Source organism: Sphaerodactylus townsendi, linkage group LG06 (assembly GCF_021028975.2).
Source record: "Sphaerodactylus townsendi isolate TG3544 linkage group LG06, MPM_Stown_v2.3, whole genome shotgun sequence".
Classification (NCBI taxonomy): Eukaryota; Metazoa; Chordata; class Lepidosauria; order Squamata; family Sphaerodactylidae; genus Sphaerodactylus; species Sphaerodactylus townsendi.
The window spans coordinates 63,294,248-63,314,185 of NC_059430.1; the positions used below are offsets into that span (position 1 = coordinate 63,294,248).

The 19,938-nt window shown below is 40.9% G+C and overlaps 1 protein-coding gene across 3 annotated transcripts in view; it reads right to left on the reverse strand.

Annotated features, from left to right (window-relative positions):
- Positions 1-19,938, reverse strand: part of SLC16A7 (solute carrier family 16 member 7) — a 142,156-nt gene that overhangs the window by 9,472 nt on the left and 112,746 nt on the right. For all 3 annotated transcript variants that reach the window (XM_048499865.1, XM_048499867.1, XM_048499866.1), the window contains exons 3-4: positions 6,852-6,995; positions 2,857-3,669 (exon numbers count right to left, since the gene is read on the reverse strand). In XM_048499865.1, coding sequence (XP_048355822.1) covers positions 2,857-3,669; positions 6,852-6,995 — 957 coding nt within the window. The remainder of the gene's footprint in view (positions 1-2,856; positions 3,670-6,851; positions 6,996-19,938) is intronic.

The following is a 19,938-nucleotide window of genomic DNA, read 5'->3' on the forward strand; positions in this document are numbered from 1 at the left end:
ATAAGCTCTAAATTGATTTATCAATAAGCTTCACGTTTTATATTTATAATACTGTAAAAAATTGTTTATAATTTTGGTTGTGGGTGAGTTGTTTCAAAATAAAAATGGGATTTGACATTGTACTGTATTTTTTCTTTTTGAAATAAAAATATCGCTGATTTAAATAAAGTTCTAAATTATGTAAGGGTATTACTAATAGTTGGTTCATAACTATTCACTTAAGTAGTTTAATGTGAAAGAAGCATACTTATTTAACACACAGCATTAAATTTCTCATTCCTTTCACCTCAGCCAACAGATGCTGTTATTCTGCTCTGTTGATACTTTCACAAGCAGCTATTTGTGAAATGAATTATGGTTCCAAATTAGTTCTAGAAGCATATTACTATCACACTAACAATTAAAATAACTAATAACTTAAGGTAAATAGAAGACCAGTTTATGATCTCCCCATATTCAGTGGGGTGACTGTATCATTAATCAGTCCATCAAAAGAACTATACTGTTGTAAACGCCATGTGAATCTCACAGCACTGATTAGTAGTGCAAGATTGAAAAACAGCACCATCCTAAATAGAGTTTACACACACTTTTCTCACACCTTAGACAGACCGGTTCATTTTTTAGATGAGAGATCTATTTTTGTTGTGCCTCTAAAATTGCCTTGAGAATTATTACATAATTTATTATTATATATATCATTTATACAATATAATATATAGTTATTACATAATACTATTATATAATAATTATATAATAATATAATTATTGTTTCTCTTTAGAAACAAAAGTGGCAACCTCCCTTGTCGTTGGAGTTAAGTCTACTTTGTGTACCCCACATAGTATTTTCTCCAAATATGGACTGTACAGTCCCCTTGTTCAGCAAACCAGGTTTGAGAAATGCATTTCAAACTAGTTGTTTGTTTCAAAACTAAGCAACAAAATTAAAAGCCTATTAGAAACTATTTTATAGGAAATCATGTTTGAGGGGCTGGTAATTATTAAATTATGAGATAGTTCAATCCACTAGGTGGCATACTGAGAGCATGACTAATCAGTTTTTATTTGGAAGGAAAAGCTATTTATTCTATTTAACCATGTTTATTCAACGCTTTGTTTAATGATTCCCTTCTCAAAAGTTAAAGTAGTACACATTAGTGCCCCAGTTTTTAAACATGTGTTCATTTGCTACACTTTGACCCTGCAAGTAATGGTAATAACAAGAGCTGAACTGATGTCTTGATGAACTCTAATGAAGTATTTACACCACTCTTACCTCTAGTTCAGAAATTCAGCCAAGAAAGCTGGTACTACAGGTTTGCTGAAGTATATGACACTTCAGAACAAAATTAATTTCACTGGCACTTCTGACCAGACAGAACCTTCTCTTATCTCACTGAAAGATTCTACAACAATTACTTGAGTAGGAGATTTTCTCCAGTATGCACAATATACTTATTCACAATAGCACAATATACTTATTCAACAGCTGCAAAAAAAAATCAAGATAGACCCAGGAAAACACAATGCTGACTAACTCAGAGAATGGCTCAACAAGGATATTTAGGGACTATAGTTGATATGGGGGGTGTATATTCAGTAAAACAAAGCCAACCCCCCCCCCCCTCCGAAAAATATCTTACTGGTATTTTTCAGCAGTTTTTCAGTTCCCCAAAATAGTAATTCAAATAGAAGCTGGCAAATCTCAAAACAATGGAGGATGGATGGTGGCACCCTTTTGAGGGGTCCATAAAATTGGATCCTCTGACCCAATCTTTACTATGCTTATGGGTTCTTCTTCTAATGGGAGTCACCAGCAGCTATGCTGAAAAATCTGATGCCTCTACTAAAGCCCTGGAAAGATTTCCTACAGGCTATAATGGAGCTATTCCTCCCCTCCCCTCCTCCAGATTTCTGGGGACAAAACCAGTACTGGTATGGGAATTCTGGAATATTTAGCTCCAATATAGCCAAATATTATTGTTTTATTTAAGAAAATGTTTTTGTACAACCTTAGTCAAGATGAGCAAAGATAATGTGGCTATTTCAGAAGGAATCAAAGCAACATGGTTTGGTTTGAGAATAAAATCTCAGAATTAAACCAATTTTTCTTTGGTGATCTGCATTTACTGTTCAGCACACTCACAAACACATACACGTGAAATTTGTCAAACTTTATGGCCTTCCGATATCTTATTGGTTTCAAGTGCCATTGTCTGAGACTGATACAATACCAGTATATACTCTGTAACAATCTCTAGACTTTCAAATTTGAAGTGTTAACCATTGGAGCAGTTACAGTGATCGAAGTGAAAAGTTCTTTTGCCTAAGGACAGGGGCTAAATTCTGGAATTCTGAGAGAGCATACAAAGCTGGGTAGATTTTAAGTATGTAGCTTAAAGAAGGCAGGGAATTAAGGTTAGGGCAACCTGAGGTGAAAGCAGAGATGTGAGATTAGAGGAAGGCTGTGTACCGTTTGCCTAAATGCAGCTGATGAGTGTGATGATAGCATGCTGATAGCAGTGCAGTTTAGGCAAATTGAGGAATAGAATGTAAGGGAAACATTAAGGTAGTGAATGTTAGAAACCTGAATGACAGAGAGACAGAGTTTGAGGTTCAAGAAAGACTGAAAAAACTCTTCAAAATCACTACAAGCTGGAAGAACTAACATTGGTCAAAAAGAAAGGTATAGAAAAAGATGCTTTAAGTTCAGGAGGGAATGGGTTGTAGTGCAGAAAACAGGAGAATATGGATCTGATTGATGTGAATAGGAGTGAAATTTTCCAGGCTGCAAACAACTGGCTGCAAGTTTCTAAAACCAATAACATACATCAAATATAAAATCATCATACTTACCTCCTAAAGGAGGGCCTAAAAGAACTGGACAGCACTCCACAATTGTAACAAGTCCTACAGCACTGGAGAATCTTGTGGCTCCAACGAGATCCATCAATGTTTCAAAAAGGACGCTGCTTACCATACCAAATGCAAGTCCAAAGAATACAGCATATACAACCAGGCCAGTATAGTCTTTGGCCAGTGGGCACATGACGTGGCAGACCCCATTGTACATGACAGCAAAACAAAAGAAATATTGGATTTTTGGCCGGATGTATTTTGAATTTGCAATTAGACCCATTGATGGTCTAGCAAACATATCTACAAAAGCCAGGATAGAGAGTAAAAAAGCCGCTGAGTACTCATCAATCCCCTTGTGTTTAGCATAAGGAGCCAGGAATACAATTGGGGCAAAGAAGCCAAGGAACATGATAACATTCCCAGACAAATAAATGAGAAACCCTCTGTGTTTGAAAAGGGATAAATCTAAGTATTTGTTGATAGTTTGCCAAGCAGATTTCTTGTCATTTTTGTGCAAAGCAGAGTCTCCTTTTCCTTTTTCCACATCTTTTTTTGTTGCAGGTGGTGGTTTTGGTCCAACAGGCCTCATAAGTGACCCAGCCACACAGCAGTTCAAGAGCAGGCCTCCCAAAATGAGAAAGCTTCCCTTCCAGCCAAAAACATTAAAAAGATACTGATTAAGAGGTGCCAGAGTACTTAGAAATACAGGACTTCCAGCCATGGCCAATCCATTAGCAAGGGGACGCTTTTTATAAAAATACTTGCCGATCATTGTCAAGGCAGGCTGCAAGTTGAAAGCTAAGCCAAAACCTAAAGAACAGCAAAGAGGACACAGCATTACTACATTCAATACATACAGTCTTTCTGTATAATCAAGCAAAAATTATTTTTCCACTCAAACCCAACATGTCACACAGTAATTCCCAAGGCAGGTAAAAGAACCCATCAGCACTGGCAAATAAACTCAAACGTTCATTGCTTTGCATGTCTTTTAACACCACTGATACACCACATAAAATTTCTGTCATTTCCCTCTATTGCAGTACAATAAAGCAAAAACTTTAGCTATGTTTTATAGACAACAGAATGATGGGGGAACAATGATATCAAGACCTTGAGCACACTGTTTCTGCATTTTACTAAGTCATAATCCAATTTGTTCTTGGTTCACTTCACAGAAGTTTTCAAATGTCACCTTTCAATCCTCTATCTTTGGCTTAATTTAGAACTGAATAGGTACATATAAAGCAATATTTAAAATGTCTAACATACATGGACCGCTACATAGAAAATACTGTCCTCACATGTATCACTACAGCTTGAGATTCCCCATGGAGTAAAAGCTTAGATAGACATTTCAACTAGTCTCTTGCTTTGTGCAGAGACTAGGATCCCTGCAGCAGAATGTAAGGAATTCGCTTATTTTAGTTGTTGAACTATTGGTTTTAAAGTTAGTATTATATAGTTTTATTTTATTGCAGTTTTATATTTACTTGATTTTATATGATGGAAGCTGGTCTGAGCCTGCAAGAGGAAGGGCAACGTACAAATATAATAGTAAATAAATAAATATACATCCAACCATATGCCTTTGGTAATCATACAGCCAAGTTGTATTAGCTAACACAAGGGAATTAGCCCTCATCCTTCCATGTTATCTCAGGAAGGATTCTTTTCCCCTTCCTCTATGGATACTACCTTTTCTATTTCTGAAATGAAATTGTATTCATGCATCAATTGCACCATCGCTTAATTAAGACCTGGAATACTCTTTTACATGGTCTGTTGAACTGCAAAGTCTGTAATGTGATGACACTGCAAAATATACTAATGCAAGTGTGGGGGGAATTTATTTCTTAAAGCTACAGGCACTACTTCTATTATGGGGGGTGCAATCTTGCATTTTTTATTTGAGGGTATTTTCAAGTTTGTTGAAAGATATGTTAATGGCTACATTCTCCAGATTTAAGTAACCATGGATTTGTCCCCATTGAGAATTAGATATATTAAATTATTTTAGGATTATTTTAGGAATTATTTTAGTTGAAACACAACTTCCAAATCCTGAGAAACAGTAGTTGTGCTCTATTCTGCATTGATTAGACTGCATCTGGAGGACCATGTTCAGAACTAGGTATCACACTTAAAGAAGACTGTAGACAAAATGGAAAAGGGTCAAGGGAAGGCAACCTAGGTGGTCGGGTATGGAAAATAAGTTATTTGAGGAGAAGTAGATTGACCTAGGTGCTTTTGGCCTGGAAATGAGAAGACTGGGTCATGATAGTGTTCATCAAATACCCTAAGGGTTATCTTATAAGGATTTGTTCTCATCTGCTCTAGAGAGTAAGACTAGATCTGATGGACTTAAGTTACAGGAGGATAGATTTTCACTGAACATGAAGAGAAATGAAACCAATAAGGGAACAAAGTATCAGGAAGTGTGGTGGAATCTTTCTCTAGATCTATCAAGCAGAGGCTGGAGAGCCATATTTTAGGAATGCTGTAATGTGAATATCCTGCATGGAGAAGGGGCTGGAACTCTACAATCATATGATATAGGTTTCAGTTCATACTTGGTGCTGAAACTTTGTTTTGGACCAAGTCATATCTTTTTATCGAACCTACTTCTCAAAATTGTTGAGAATTCACAAAATTGGAAAGTAAGCTACTCACCAGTTTGGTTGTGTTTTTATGTTCTGAATGTTCTGATATGCCTAAGATATACGTAAATATGTTTATTGTTTCCTAATCCATTGCAGGCCCTGTTCACATAATCACTAAGAATATGGCACTGCAGATTGTTAAGTGACTGCCATCAGGAGCAAAAAAAATTCTCAATCTGTGTCGACCTCAATATTGTATTGAGATTCACATAAGGCTCACCACCGTAGCTGAAATTGGTGTGGCCTGCAAGATAAAACAGCTATCTGAGCTAATGAAGAGACCATTACTAGGAACTGGAACGGCATTGGATATGCCAGATCATTTAGACATTTAGTCAAGGTACGAAAATGGCAGTTGTATTTTGTGTTGATCACTGTGACATAAATTAGGTTTTCATGCTTCCATGTGTAGGAAGAATTTGGAAAGTTAATGTAAGCTGCCTCATGTGAAAGCTCATGAGATATTTGAAATGGCACCCATGGCATTAAACTCATAATCTAATCATCTGGTTGGAAGTTGGCAGTTGATGATGACTAAGGCTGGTTCAAACATACAAATTCACTTTAATGTCTCACCATTTGATGATTCCATAAAGCAGCTGAATATGTGAACACACAGTGTTGGAAGGTTTTGTTTGACTAGATATGAAGAGTCTACCCGTAATATTAGATTCATGACGTCTCATTCTCAAGTTGTCCTCTGGATATGCAGATATAAAATAGCTGCACAATTGTGCTGAAGTTATGACCTGAGAACCTCATCCTTCAGCTTCAAGACATCATTTCACAGTTAATGCCTATTTAGTCACTCTGGAAATGTTGCCTGTAGAACAGCATCCCATTAGATAGGGCTCCCCCATGAAAATTCTTCTATAAGTTTCGCTATGAGTACACTTCTAACAAGAGAAGAGGCAACTGGGACTTTAATCAGAGTTTTCATTCCTTCTGCATCAGTACTTTGCAACTAACATTGGCAGAATGATATGATTAAAGGTTAAAAGAACTGATACAGAAATGCAGCACAAAATGGCTATAATAAATTGTCATGAGCCAATCAATTCCTGTGCTGTAATTACTGTGCAGTACAGAAAGGATTATGTAAAGAGCATATGCCTCAAGTAGAATTACCATAAAAGAATAAGAAATTCAAACTATCTCCAGAGCATTTAAAGACCTAGCAATATAATTTTAAAGGAGAATTAAAACTGAAGAGTCTGGTTAGGGGTTTTACAGTGCAATTCTAAGCACCGCACTACTAAGAATACTGAAGTCAGAGGACTTAAAAGGGTGTGTCTCTGCTTGGGACAGTACTGTGAATCAGTGACTTACCTCCAATAACACCTATGCATATGTAAAGCTCCAGGACACTACTGCAGAAAGAAGAGGCAATCATTCCAAAGGAGCAGAGGATTCCTCCAGCTATCATAACTGACCTGCTTCCATATCTGTTCACCAAGACACTGCTTAAGGGGCCTGAATGGAAAAAAAGACGTCGTCAATTCTGAAGCCATAAGGGACTAGAAGTACTTTCAGTGACCAAAAAAACCTTGGCCTCTTCTGCACAGGCCAATAAACCCAGGCTGGGGATGGGGAAAAAGGACCTAAAGCAAGGCTGCCCTCCACCCCAAAAGGGTTATTGGAGAATCGTGCTATCCATAATTCTCATTTTAATGGGTTTTGCAACCACTCACAAGAAAACAGCTGCCCCGGGAAGCGCTTTACTCAGCTGCGCTTCCTAGGTTATAACAGTTCCCACCCGCAGCCTTCCAGTGGCGGGAGATACACTTTTTAAAAGTTGTGCTTCTGTGTGAAGCCATGATGGCAGCCCACAATGCATCCATGGGCTCCACTGTTTGCATGGAGGCATGTGAATGCAGAAACAGGGGAGCAGGTTCTACTTTATCCTGCCTACAATCTGCTCTCCTTGTGCTGTGTGGAAGACACCCTTATGCTGAGTCTTATACAGATCTGTACATAGGCAAATAAAAAGCTTCCTAATACTGAATGCAATTCAGTCCCCCCCTCACTCCTTGACAGAAGAATGTTTCTCCAGTAGCTAAATAGAAATAAATATATAAAACAATATCTAAACATAGAAAATAGATTGTATCACACTATAAATTTACCTTTGTGCCCTGCCTTTCAACCTCTGTGTACAACAAGACTGGGCCAACTGAGCATTACACATGCTATTTTTAGTGTGCTTATATCCAATCATCTTCTAGAGTGTGCTTGTATCTTAATCATCTTCTAATCATCTTCCCTCATGTAGGTAGGAACTTGGTACAAATGTATCTCCAGATGATGTAATAAGATTATTATTCAAGTGGATCATTTGAAGTGTATCAGAAATTATATGTACTTGCTTATTTTAACTATTTCATTCACTGTGCAATTCAAAGGGGGTAGGGCAGTGGTGGCAAACCATGGCACGGATGCCAGAGGTGGCACTCAGAGCCCTCTCTGTGGGCACGCATGCCCAGAGTTTATCATGTGGGGGGGGAGGAAAATCACCCCCCCACACACACACACACACATCTAGGCTGGCCTGGGCACGATCCTCTGCCTGGGAGTAAGTTCGGTTGCTGGCAATGGGTCTTGCTTCTGAGTAAACCCTCCTAGGGTTGTGATTCACCCATTCGAAGTGTTGCACAGTTGCTTCACCAAGCTTACTCCTGAGTAATGCGCACCTCGGAGCCAACCTTTTTTCTAAAGTAAAACCTCAGTCTTCAGGTTAAATTGCCATGTTGGTACTTTGCGATAAATAAGTGGGTTTTGGGTTGCAATTTGGGCACTCAGTCTCGAAAAGGTTCACCATCACTGGGGTAGGGAAACCACATTGGAAGCATTGCCATCAGCTCCACAAAAAGGGGCATGGACACTGATAAAGAGGAATTTAAATTAGTGTCATGCAGGTCCACAGCACCTGAATCTACACCATGGACCAGTACTCCTTCGCTGAAGGAGGCTGCATGAGCATGGGGGGAGTGTTCTGGGGGCGTTCCAGGAGTAGAGTTTGGTTCCAGGAGAGTTTCAGCCTGGGAACGGCCCTTTCTGCAGCACAAACTTATGCCAAAAAGGGTGGCATAAGTTGTTTGCCTCAATGGGGCTTTTCAGTGTCGTTTGGGCTTTTTTGTTTTCTTTTCCTGCTGGCCATACCACCGAAAGCCTCTTTGAAGGCAGTATAGCAGTACCATACTGAAACCCCAAGTGCCTAGAGTGACCTTTGTTGCCCATCCACCTGACACAAATAATGTTCCTGCTTAAGGCTGAGAGCTAGACTGAAATCATGCAACATAATGTCATTTCACTTTTCAATTTATAAAACGGTGCAGTGATATTTTATTGAGATGAGGTACCTTTAAGAATTGGTATATGCATATAAACTGTGAAAATGTATGGTGTTTCAAAGAAAGTTGAGATGCCGTTCTTATTTCAATCAATATTAAGTTTTCGTTCATATACAACAAGTATTGTCAGCATGTTCTACATCTTTATACTAACAGACAAGTTAAACAAACCAGAGAACACTTAAATCTGGTGACTGGAACTGCAATACCTTTCTACAAACCTGAAAGAGGCCCCAGGTTTGCAGAAAAATCTGAAATCTTTAAAAAAAATGGAGGGGAGATTTAAAAATGCTAAAATAATAAAAGGAATGACTGTAGCTTTAAGCAATAGATTCCGTCAGTGACTGTTGCTAGGCAACCACATTCCATGCTGGGTTTCTGTGTGTAAAATGGCATGGGGAGATGACAGGGTCCTTTCCAGGCCTATTTTCGTCTTTGAGGGAGAACTCATTGAGGTCCAGGCATTACTAGGTTTGCCATCTCCAGGTTAGGAAATTCCTGGAGATTTATGATGAAGTCTGAGGAAGGCAGGGTTTGGGGGAAGCCCAGCAGAGTAACATATATTCCTTCCTCCAAAGCAGTGATTTTCTCCAGGGGGACAGATCTCTGTTGTCTGGATTTCAGTTTTAATTCTGGGGGATCTTTAGGTTCTACCTTGACAACCCTAGGCCTGGTAGCAACCTCTGGGTGATGATACCACCTGATCAAAATGACTCAACTAGGCCTGGCAATTTCCTGCTATTCAACAGCAGCCACCCTATGAAATCTAGTGTGGTGTAACAATTAGAAATGCAGAACAGAATCTGCAAGACCTAGGACCAAATTCCCACCTTGATTTGGAAGTTCACTAGCTTAACCTGCCTCACAGGGCTGTTGTGCAGATAAAAGGGAAGAAGAGGAGGAGGAGGAGGAGGAGTTTGGATTTATATGCCCCCTTTCTCTCCTGTAGGAGACTCAAAGGGGCTTACAATCTCCTTTTCCTTCCCCCCTCACAACAAACACCCTGTGAGGTAGGTGGGGCTGAGAGAGTTCAGAAGAACTATGACTAGCCCAAGGTCACCCAGCTGGCATATGTGAGAGTGCACAGGCTAATCTGAATTCCCCAGATAAGCCTCCCCAGCTCATGCAGCAGAGCTGGGAATCAAATCCAGTTCTTCCGGATTAGAATGCACCTGCTCTTAACCGCTACGCCACTGCGTAGGAGAGGAGACTGATATAAGCTGCTTTTTCCTCACTGTGGAGAAAGGCTGCAGTGTCCCCAAGACAGAGGCTACAGGGACGGAGGAGATGGAAAATGTAAGACTGCTGGGTAGATAAAGGTAGGTTGACTGTTGGGTGGGAAGAAGACAGGGTTTCCAACTTCAGATTGGAAAATTCCTGGAGACTCAAGGGATGGATGCTACGGATGGTGGGGTTTGAAAAGGGGAGGGTCCTCAGAAGAGTATAATGCCATAGACTTCACCTTCCAAAAGCATTCATTTTCTCTGGGAGAACTAGCACTGCTAACCTATGAGTGAGGGATGGAGATCAACCAAAATTACAATTGATCTCCAAGGTTAGAGATCAGTTCCTGTGGAGAAAATAGCTGCTTTGTGTAAGGAATTCCAAAGAGCAGAAATAAAAAGGCTTTTGATTATAAGTCCGTTTATTCAGACATCCTGGAAAGCACACACACACGACATGGCAGGAATGAGCAACCCCGCTCAAACAACAGGTTATAACGCTGACTAACCCATCCCCCCTGCCCCGTTCTCATGAGAACGGAATTCTACTATGCAAAAGCGAGATAAGCATTCTCACAAGGTTGGTGCAGGTTTTGGCTGGACGCCCAGCCAAAAGAATCTCCGTCAAGGCCAGGTTAGGCTGTAAGGGAAACAAGAACGACTGAGATCCTTACACTTTGGAGGGTGAAATGTATATCATTATATCCTGCTTCCCTTCCCAAACCTCAGGTTCCCAAAACTCCATCTCTACTTTCCAAGAATTTTGCAACCTGGATCTAGCAACCATATAGGTCTGGAGATCAACTGTAGTAGTGGAAGACCCTCCCTTCCCCTCAGGGTATGGCCCACTCACCCTGGGGAAAAGGGTAGTTAGGAAAAGGGGGGCCATTATCTGCTTGTGGCCCACCCACTCTTGGGGGAAGAGGAGGGAGGGGGAGAGGGGGAGGGGACCCATCATCTGGAGGCTTGGAGGAGACAGTTATGCGGATTCTGCAGGGGCTAAAAACAGTGGTGTGAAAATGGTGTAAAATGGTTTAAAATGGTGTAAAAGGGTTTACACTGTTTTCACACCATTTTCACACTGCTGCTTTTTTTCCCATGCAGAATTCGCCTTCGAAAAGGGGGCAGGTAGGAGAATGAGTGAGAGACTTGGAGAAGTAGGGGAAGATGGGAAGAAGCAATGGTGGGGGATGGGGAAATGAGATACCTATTCCCACAAGGTTCTTGCAGGTCCCCACTTGTACTTGTACTGAATATTATAATCTTCAGGTGTGCACAAGTGGAAGGATAAATTATCAGGTTGGAAGTGTTGTTGGGTTCATTTAGAAAGTATTGCCCATTCCTAATTATGTCACTTTAAACCCTTACCACTATTACCTCAGTTTTGTAAATTCCAAATTACCATCCTTAAAAAAGATAAAAGGATACAATAGACATCTAACATTTAAAAGCAGCACTAAACAAGAGTAGTGCAATAAAGTGAAATGTCAAGTACTGCATTTGGTTTTATGGAAAATTCATCTGTAAGTTCTTTGCAATGTAAGTTTTCCATAATAAAAACATAATAAAGAAACACATTTTACACTTCTGGGAGGAAGCCAACTAGAATATACAGTGCAAAGTTTTACAACAGCTCCCAGTTTGGCCATCCCCTGATTTTAAACCATTTCTGTACATCAGAAAAGATCATTTTTAGCCAACTGCTCCCTTCATATAAGTAGAGGTGTCTTGATAAGTCCCCAGGTGAATTTTGCATGATTTAGCACCTCTCTTACCCTAGAAGGGGTTCAGTTAATGACCACATTGACCCTGCTTTATGCTTGGTTCGGTATGCCACATTGGATGATGCCATCCAACTCATCAGGGTGGCTGGTCATTCGGCCCTATTGGCGAAGTGTAATATCCAGTCAGCCTTCCGCATTTTGCCCATCAACCCCGGAGATTTCAATTTGTTGGGTTTCAAGTTTGCAGGGGCATGGTACTTTGACAAGGCCATGCCAATGGGGTACTCAGTGGCATGCACCGCATTTGAGGTTTTCAGCTCCTTTTTGGAGTGGGCCGCAAAAGCTCAGTTCCCAGAGGCAAAAATTTCCCACTATGTGGATGACTTTTTATTTGTGGGGGCGCGCGGCACCAACGATTGCTCAGAGGCCCTACGTGCCTTTCAGTGCTTAGCAGCCGACCTCGGTGTTCCCTTGGCGGCAGACAAGACTGAGGGCCCTTCTGTTCACTTAGTTTATTTGGGTTTTTTGTTGGACATAGAGGCGGGCACCTCCTCCCTCCCTGCAGAGATGTTGGTAGCCCTCCTGGGGTTGCTTAGGCTTACCATTCTGAAGAAGTGTAGGTTGCAGGAAATTCAGTCCCTGTTGGGGCATCTGAATTTTACTTGTAAGGTGATTTCCCCAGGGAGGGTCTTTTGCACCCGCCTGGCTTGTTCCACGGCAGGTTGCCTCGCCCCACATTACTGGATCACATCACTGCTGGCCTGTGCGAGGACCTTGGGTTATGGCTTCATTTTTTGACTTACTATAATGGGGTTAACCTTTGGCAAACCCCTCTTCCCCTGGAGAGAGAGTTTCAGGTCCACACGGATGCTGCGGGGGGCATGGGTTTTGGTGTCTATTTGAACAGGTGGTTGTCTTGGGGGCTCTGGCTGTCCTCCTGGTCATCTTCTGGCATCCTGAGCGACATGACTTTCCTGGAACTGTTCCCATTGCTGGTTCATCTCTGGAGGGGCAGTTTTCGGGACCATTCTGTTCCCTTCTGGTGTGATAACCAGGCTGTTGTCAGAGTTGTTAACAGGCAGTCTAGCCACTCGGGCAGGGTCATGCGGTTAGTGAGAGAGCTGGTCCTTTTATGCCTGAGGGATAACATTTACTTTCATGCCGTTTTTATCCCAGGAGCAGAGAATAACATTGCTGACACTTTGTCTCGCCGCCAGGTAGATCGCTTCCATGCTCTGGCCCCAAGGGCCGCCAGAGACCTTCCCGGAGCAGCTGTGGAGCCTTGGCAACGGTGCATAGAAGAGGGATTTCTGCCATCCCTCGCTCCAGCCACATGCCGAGCATATGAGGGGGCCGTCATCTCCTTTCTGGACTTCGGTTCCCTGGAAGGCCTGACCCCTGGGCAGGCTATTACAGAAGGTATCTTGCTTTACTATTTGGTGCACTTGAATTCACAAGGCTTTGCCCCCAGATCCATTTGGGTGCATATGGCCACCTTGTCCTTCTTCTTCAAGACTGTGGGGGTCCCAGATCCTACAAAGTCCTTTCTGGCGCATAGAATGCTGGCAGGTTGGTGCAGCGCCAGCCCTTGTATGGGTGATACCAGGCAACCTATATCTAGGGAGCTACTTCAGTCCCTTGTGGACAGGGCACCCGCTCTCTGTGATTCCCTCTTTGAAGGTTCCATATTTTGTACAGCTTTTATATTGGTGTTCTTTGGAGCATTTAGGGCTAGTGAGTTGGTTGCCCCCTCCAGGCATCACACGGGCCACCGGGCATTATGGTCCTCTGACATAACGGTTGGGGACAGAGGTATTTACCTTTGGCTGGCTTCCTCTAAGACGGATCAGCTTTGGCAGGGCACCTGGGTTTTTCTTCCCCCCGGGGAATTTTGCCCAATGGCCGAGCACCTGCCAGTACAGGGCTTATTCCTGGTGCATCAGGATGGGACCCTTTTGACCCGCTTTTACATGGCCTCCATTTTACGCATAGGCATTGGCGGGTTTGGTCTCCCTCCAGGGGAGTTTGGTCTTCATTTGTTCAAGATTAGAACTGCCACCTCTGCGGCCTGCGATGGCTGTTCCCCTGAACAAATCCAGGCAGTGGGTCGTTGGCACTTGTTAGTCTACAAAACATAGGTAAGACCTCACCCGTTGTTTTAATGTTATGCAGATCTGCAGGAACGCTGGACCCAGATATGGATCATTGGACACAGTATCGTCCACTGGGCTGGCCTGTATGCATCCTCAACTGTTTAGGGCATGGACCTGGACCTTGGAAAGGGCGTGAATGTCATTTGGCTCGGCCAGTGGGGTATGCGCTGGGAGTCTTTGTTGCCCGCTATCCAGGAGGCAACTCAGAGGTTTGGTGCACCTCAGGGGATCATCATCCACGTGGGTGAGAACGTTCTCCCAGCTTTGAAGGGCCTGGAACTGTCCTTACAGATGGCGGATGGCCTCCGTGATGTCCTGGAACTGATTCCGGACGTTAAATTATTTTATAGGGAGCAGCAGTGGCGTAGGAGGTTAAGAGCTCATGTATCTAATCTGGAGGAACCGGGTTTGATTCCCAGCTCTGCCGCCTGAGCTGTGGAGGCTTCTCTGGGGAATTCAGATTAGCCTGCGAGCTCCCACACACACCAGCTGGGTGACCTTGGGCTAGTCACAGCTTCTCGGAGCTCTCCCAGCCCCACCCACCTCAAAGGGTGTTTGTTGTGAGGGGGGAAGGGCAAGGAGATTGTAAGCCCCTTTGAGTCTCCTGCAGGAGAGAAAGGGGGGGATATAAATCCAAACTCTTCTTCTTCTTCTTCTTCTTCTTCTTCTTCTTCTTCTTCTTCTTCTTCTTCTTCTTCTTCTTCTTCTTCTTCTTCTTCTTCTTGGTCCCATAATATATTCACTCTCATGGGAATCTCATGTTTTCTGTGGCCTAGGTCACTAAAGAGCAGCAATTTGCTGGCTGACAAAATACTCAGTTTTATGAGAACTGCAGAGAAGTTGGCTACTCTCTTTTTGACATTCACCAGGAGACCAAAGGTATGTAAGAGAGTTTCCCCCATCCCCTCTTCTTATAGCTCAATTCAGATTAATGATGTAGAATATGTGGGTGGCTTCCACAATAATCCGAAGTATGCTTTGTGCTGTCCAAAAGAAACTTTTATGTTGTATGAAAAAATAGTGAGGATACTGTTGAAGTCAGAGACTAAAAAAGATTTACTCTGGTTAACATAACAGTGAATTGAAAATAATAATAAGTATCTTAGCTTTGGTATAAGATGATCTTTGGGCTTACCTAAGCAGCATAAAACCCTACTTTGGGGCCATCTATCATTGAAATCAGGAATAGCTGACAGGTGGTCCTCAGCTTGGACATCCTTTGATCATTCTGCATATTTTAGCCTAGGTGCAACAAAATGTTTGTCCACAGTTTTACTCCTAAGGACAGCAAAATAGCTACTACTCATTTAGTCCTGTGTTGCCCCTTCTGACAATGGAAAGAGCATGGGATTCCCATGGAAAAACAGAAAACAAAACAAAACAAAATAAACAGAACAGAGATATTCCACACTTCAAATGTTACATGTATCTTCTGACTTTGGTTCTTTATTCCTGAGCATACATGTTCCAGATATGTGGAGTATGGTTGCTAACTCTGGGTTGAGAAATTCCTGTAAATTTGAATCGACCTCAGTGGGGTATATCATTCCATACAGTCCACCTTCCAATCATTTCATGCAGGGGAACTGATCTTTATAGTGTGGAGATCAGATCCAATTCTGGACGAGTATTAGGAGGCTTGCAACCCTAAGTCCTACCTTTTATTAAACATATACATACATACATATGCCTTTAATGGCCCCAAAAATATAATCCATTATAATTTGTCTTTTATTATGGAACCTAAACATTTGTGACATGGTCATTTACTGTGGAAAAAATACATTTTTGGCAACTGGATCACTATTAAGATAATAGAGTATTGAATTTGATCATTGCTGACAACCTTAAAAATTCACTTTGATAGCTATCTGTATGCTGTAGAACATTATTCAGAACCAACAGAAGAATTCTCACAAGAGTGAAAAGCATTCTCTTTTGTTAGATAACTGTTTAAAATATGTTCTGATACTATATGCTTTGCTTTAAGTTCTCAGTAGTCAGTATACATTTAATACATTATTCAATATGCATTTTAAAACACATTTTAATATTTAATATGAATTTTAATTTTAATAAAATTGCTTTTCTTCTGCTACCTGGAGAAACTTCCACTGGATAAAATTGTGCTACTAGAGGAAGACTTTTCAAAACAGAAAGATTTATCACTTAGCACATGCTGGCAGAGGCTGATGGGAATTGTAGTTCATGAACATCTGGAGAGCCGCAGGTTGCAGACCCTTGACTTAGCAGAAGGTGACAGTGGATACACCACTACATAGAACCTACTACCGTGTTTCCCCAAATATAAGACAGTGTCTTATATTAATTTTTGCTCCCAAAGATGCGCTATGTCTTATTTTCAGGGGATGTCTTATTTTTCTGTATTCTGTTCGTCGGGCATGCTTCCAAACAAAAACTTTGCTATGTCTTACTTTCGGGGGATGCCTTATATTTCACTCGTCAGCAAAACCTTTACTATGTCTTATTTTCAGGGGATATCTTATATTCGGGAAAACAGGGTATATCTTGTCTCACAGAAAGAAAGAACCTCAATGTTGAATTAATGCTCAGCCACTTCCTGCTTTGTATTGAAAGAAGGTGGTAGCCATCTTAGGGGACCAGGAAAAAATGATGAAATTTGAAGGTTTGTTTTGAAAAATGTAGGTGAAGAAGAATCCCTAGGTGACCCCAAGCAGAATGCAGTTAAAACCACTGTGATAGCTAAAGAAATTCAAGAGATACAGGCATTTTTACAAGCAGCCATTTTGAAAAAATCAGGGGTCCAAATTAAAAAAAACTGATTAGTCAGGAGAATCTTCAGGGGTCACTGAGCAGAATGCAGTTAAAATTGCTGTGACAGCCTAAGGGATTCCAGAGATACAGGTGGTCATTTAAATATTGGGACTTTTTTTCTACAGTGGAAGCACACTGCTTTCACTTCCTCTTAACAGTGCAGAACCACATTCTTATCTTTTGGTGGGACAGATTATAATCCATCTCATAAAACATAAAACTGTATTTTTTATTATTTGGTTGTTTAAAAATACATACTGCTTTCTTAAGACAAATAACCAGCAGTTACTAGAGATGTATTAAAAAAAATAAACTTAAAAAAACCTCCTTGACATAAATGTCCTGGATGCTCAGCAACAAATTATTCTATTTTCTAAAACAGTTCTAATACATTCAATGCTTAAGTGCCAAATTTAAGACAAACATACATATTTCATTCTAATGATTAATACTGATGAATTTAACAATTTGATAACTGTGGTAAGGAAAAGTGGTGCAGCATTCAGAAGCTAAAATAATGCACAGCATTTTCTTTCCTTCCTTTTTCCCCAGCACTACATAAAGATAATGGTAGTGGCAGATCGGTTTGAAGAGCCCAGAAAAGAATAAAAGAAGATTTGTTTGACATAAAATCCATATACAGCTGTGCTCACAGGTAGAATAACATTTATCAGTCCAAATATATTAGATACACCCCATTCATTTATAACTGACAGAGAATCCAAGACACCAGAATACTTACATTCCTACATATGTCTCATTAATTGCTCATGCTTTCTGATATCTAATATGCTTTCCTTATACTGATCCAAAATAAGTAATAGTTCTTAGAACAGACAAAATTTTGGAGGTGAAACCACTAAATATTCATCATTTTAAATCTCCAAATCCAAATGTTATAATTCTGAATTTTTAGGTTTTGTTCCAACAGAAAGCAGTCTGGGCTGCCTAGGAAATGAAACTAAAAATATATTCCCAGCCTGGCATTATGAGGTCTGTTTCCTGATTGATGTTGTCATGCTTTTGCTAAGAGAAGTAGGCATTGAGATGAGAGGTAATCTTTTGATTGATATCTGTCTTAGGGTAACCACCCTCCTGATAAAACCTGGAGATCTACCACTATTACAATTGACTTCCAGATGACCAAGATCTTCTCAAAAAAATGGCTGCTTGGGAGGGTGGAGTATATTGCATTATACCCTGCTGAGGCCCCTCCCCTAACCAAGACACAGCCTCCCCAGGCTCCACCTCCAAATCTGCAGGTATTTCCCAACAGAACTGGCAACCCTAAGCAGTCTGTACTTATGGAAACCAAACACAGGCACACATACCAGAAAACCCTTCCTCGTTGATCAATTCCAACTGATACGTGGATATAACTGCTTTATAATTCCTTACTATCTATTTACTTTTCATTAATGCTTTGTATGCTGATAGCCTTCCTTGTGTCCCTTTTCAGGTACTTTGTGCTCTACTGGATTCCCAATCTGTCACTTAATGAATATGTTTACTCAGTATTTAGGAATAAACTTTTGGATCAGTAGATTCAAAGATTAATTAGATTGTAGAATAATAGAGAATGCTTGTATTTCATTTAGGCCCTTTTTTGTGAGATCGATTTTGTGAGATCTATTTTGTTAGATAGATTTAATGTAGATTTAGATCTTAAGATTTATAGGCTTTACATTAAGGGTCAGAATTGTTAGTTTTTTCTGTGTTTTGCTCCAGCAGATGATATTTTTAGAAAGCAACAGCCAGATCTGCTAAGTTCTGGGGACTGACACAGACATTAAAAAAGACCCAGTTTTGTACTGAATGTAAAGGAAGTCCAATTAATCATAAATTCTGTTTGTTTTTTTGTTTTTAAATCTGAATCCTGAATCCAAAGAGTCATGCTTCAAAATTCAAATTTTGGTTCACATCACGTCAGAGGCATCAGATCTAAATGGTTTGGAGCACTTTCCTCCTTCTTAACAGATGCTCAGGGAGACACACATGATTCTGCATAAAAGACCTTCCTTGATGAGTAGAGGGTAAATGTTAGCTTCAATATTATTCATTTGTATCTCATCCCAACATGCCAGTGATTAATTAGGAGACAACATATAGCCATTTCAACTTCTTTTTTTTACTTTGTACCTTGCCACAGTTTTGGTTTGTCTAATTTTTGTTTTTGTTGATTCATTATTTGCCCTCTTTTGGTCATCTATATGCCATTTATGTTATGCATAAGTGATGCAAAAATAACACTAAAAACACTGGGCTGCATCCAGCATTGCATAGTGGTTAAGAGCAGGTGGACTCTAATCTGGAGAAGTTGGTTTGATTGGTGGAGTCTTATCTGGTGAACAAAATTTGTTTCCCTACTCCTACATTCCAGCTGGCTGATCTTGGGCTAGTCCTAGTTCTTCGGAACTCTCTCAGCCCCACAGGCACAGATCTCTCAGCCTCACAAGATATCTTTTCAATTCAAACTGTCTGTGCCAGGACTGTATTTCAAGCTACATTTTCTCCCACCATGACTGAAAATATAGTTTAATAGGGAAATTTTGATTTGACGGGTTATCATAAGGAAAAGCTTCTTCCTTTCTTTTTATGCAGGAAACTCTGCATTTTGAGCATTATACGACACTAGTAATAATAAAACCCATTGTGCGAGAAAATACAGCAGGCTCTGAACTGTTGTTTGCAAAGCTGAATCTGAGTTTTGCAAAATGGGGGGTACAGCAGGGTGCCTGTGAAGAGGGGGAGAATTATCTCCATCTCCATAGGCACCTCCCTATTTGCCAAGTTGGATTCAGGCTTTGCGAGGGAAGCCAGCGGGGTGCCTGTGAAAATGGGGAGAGTTCTCCCCAAATCCACAGGCACCCTTCCCCAGTTTGGAAAGCTGAATCCAAGCTTGGCAAAGGGCATGGCAGAGCCAGCAGGGTGCCAATGAACCTGGGGAAAGTGCCCATAGGTACTCCACCTTTTTTCTTCTGTTCCCTCCTTTTTTCTGCCTCTCACTCTCCATCCTGCCACCTGTTCTTTTAATCTTCTATTTCTGCCCTGCTACTTTAGCTCTCGCTATCTCTTTCTTGCTGCCCCTCTACCACAGCTCTCTCTTTCTGCCCACTTATTTCAGTTCTGTTTGTTCCACCCTACCCCAACTCTATCATATTTATCTTTCT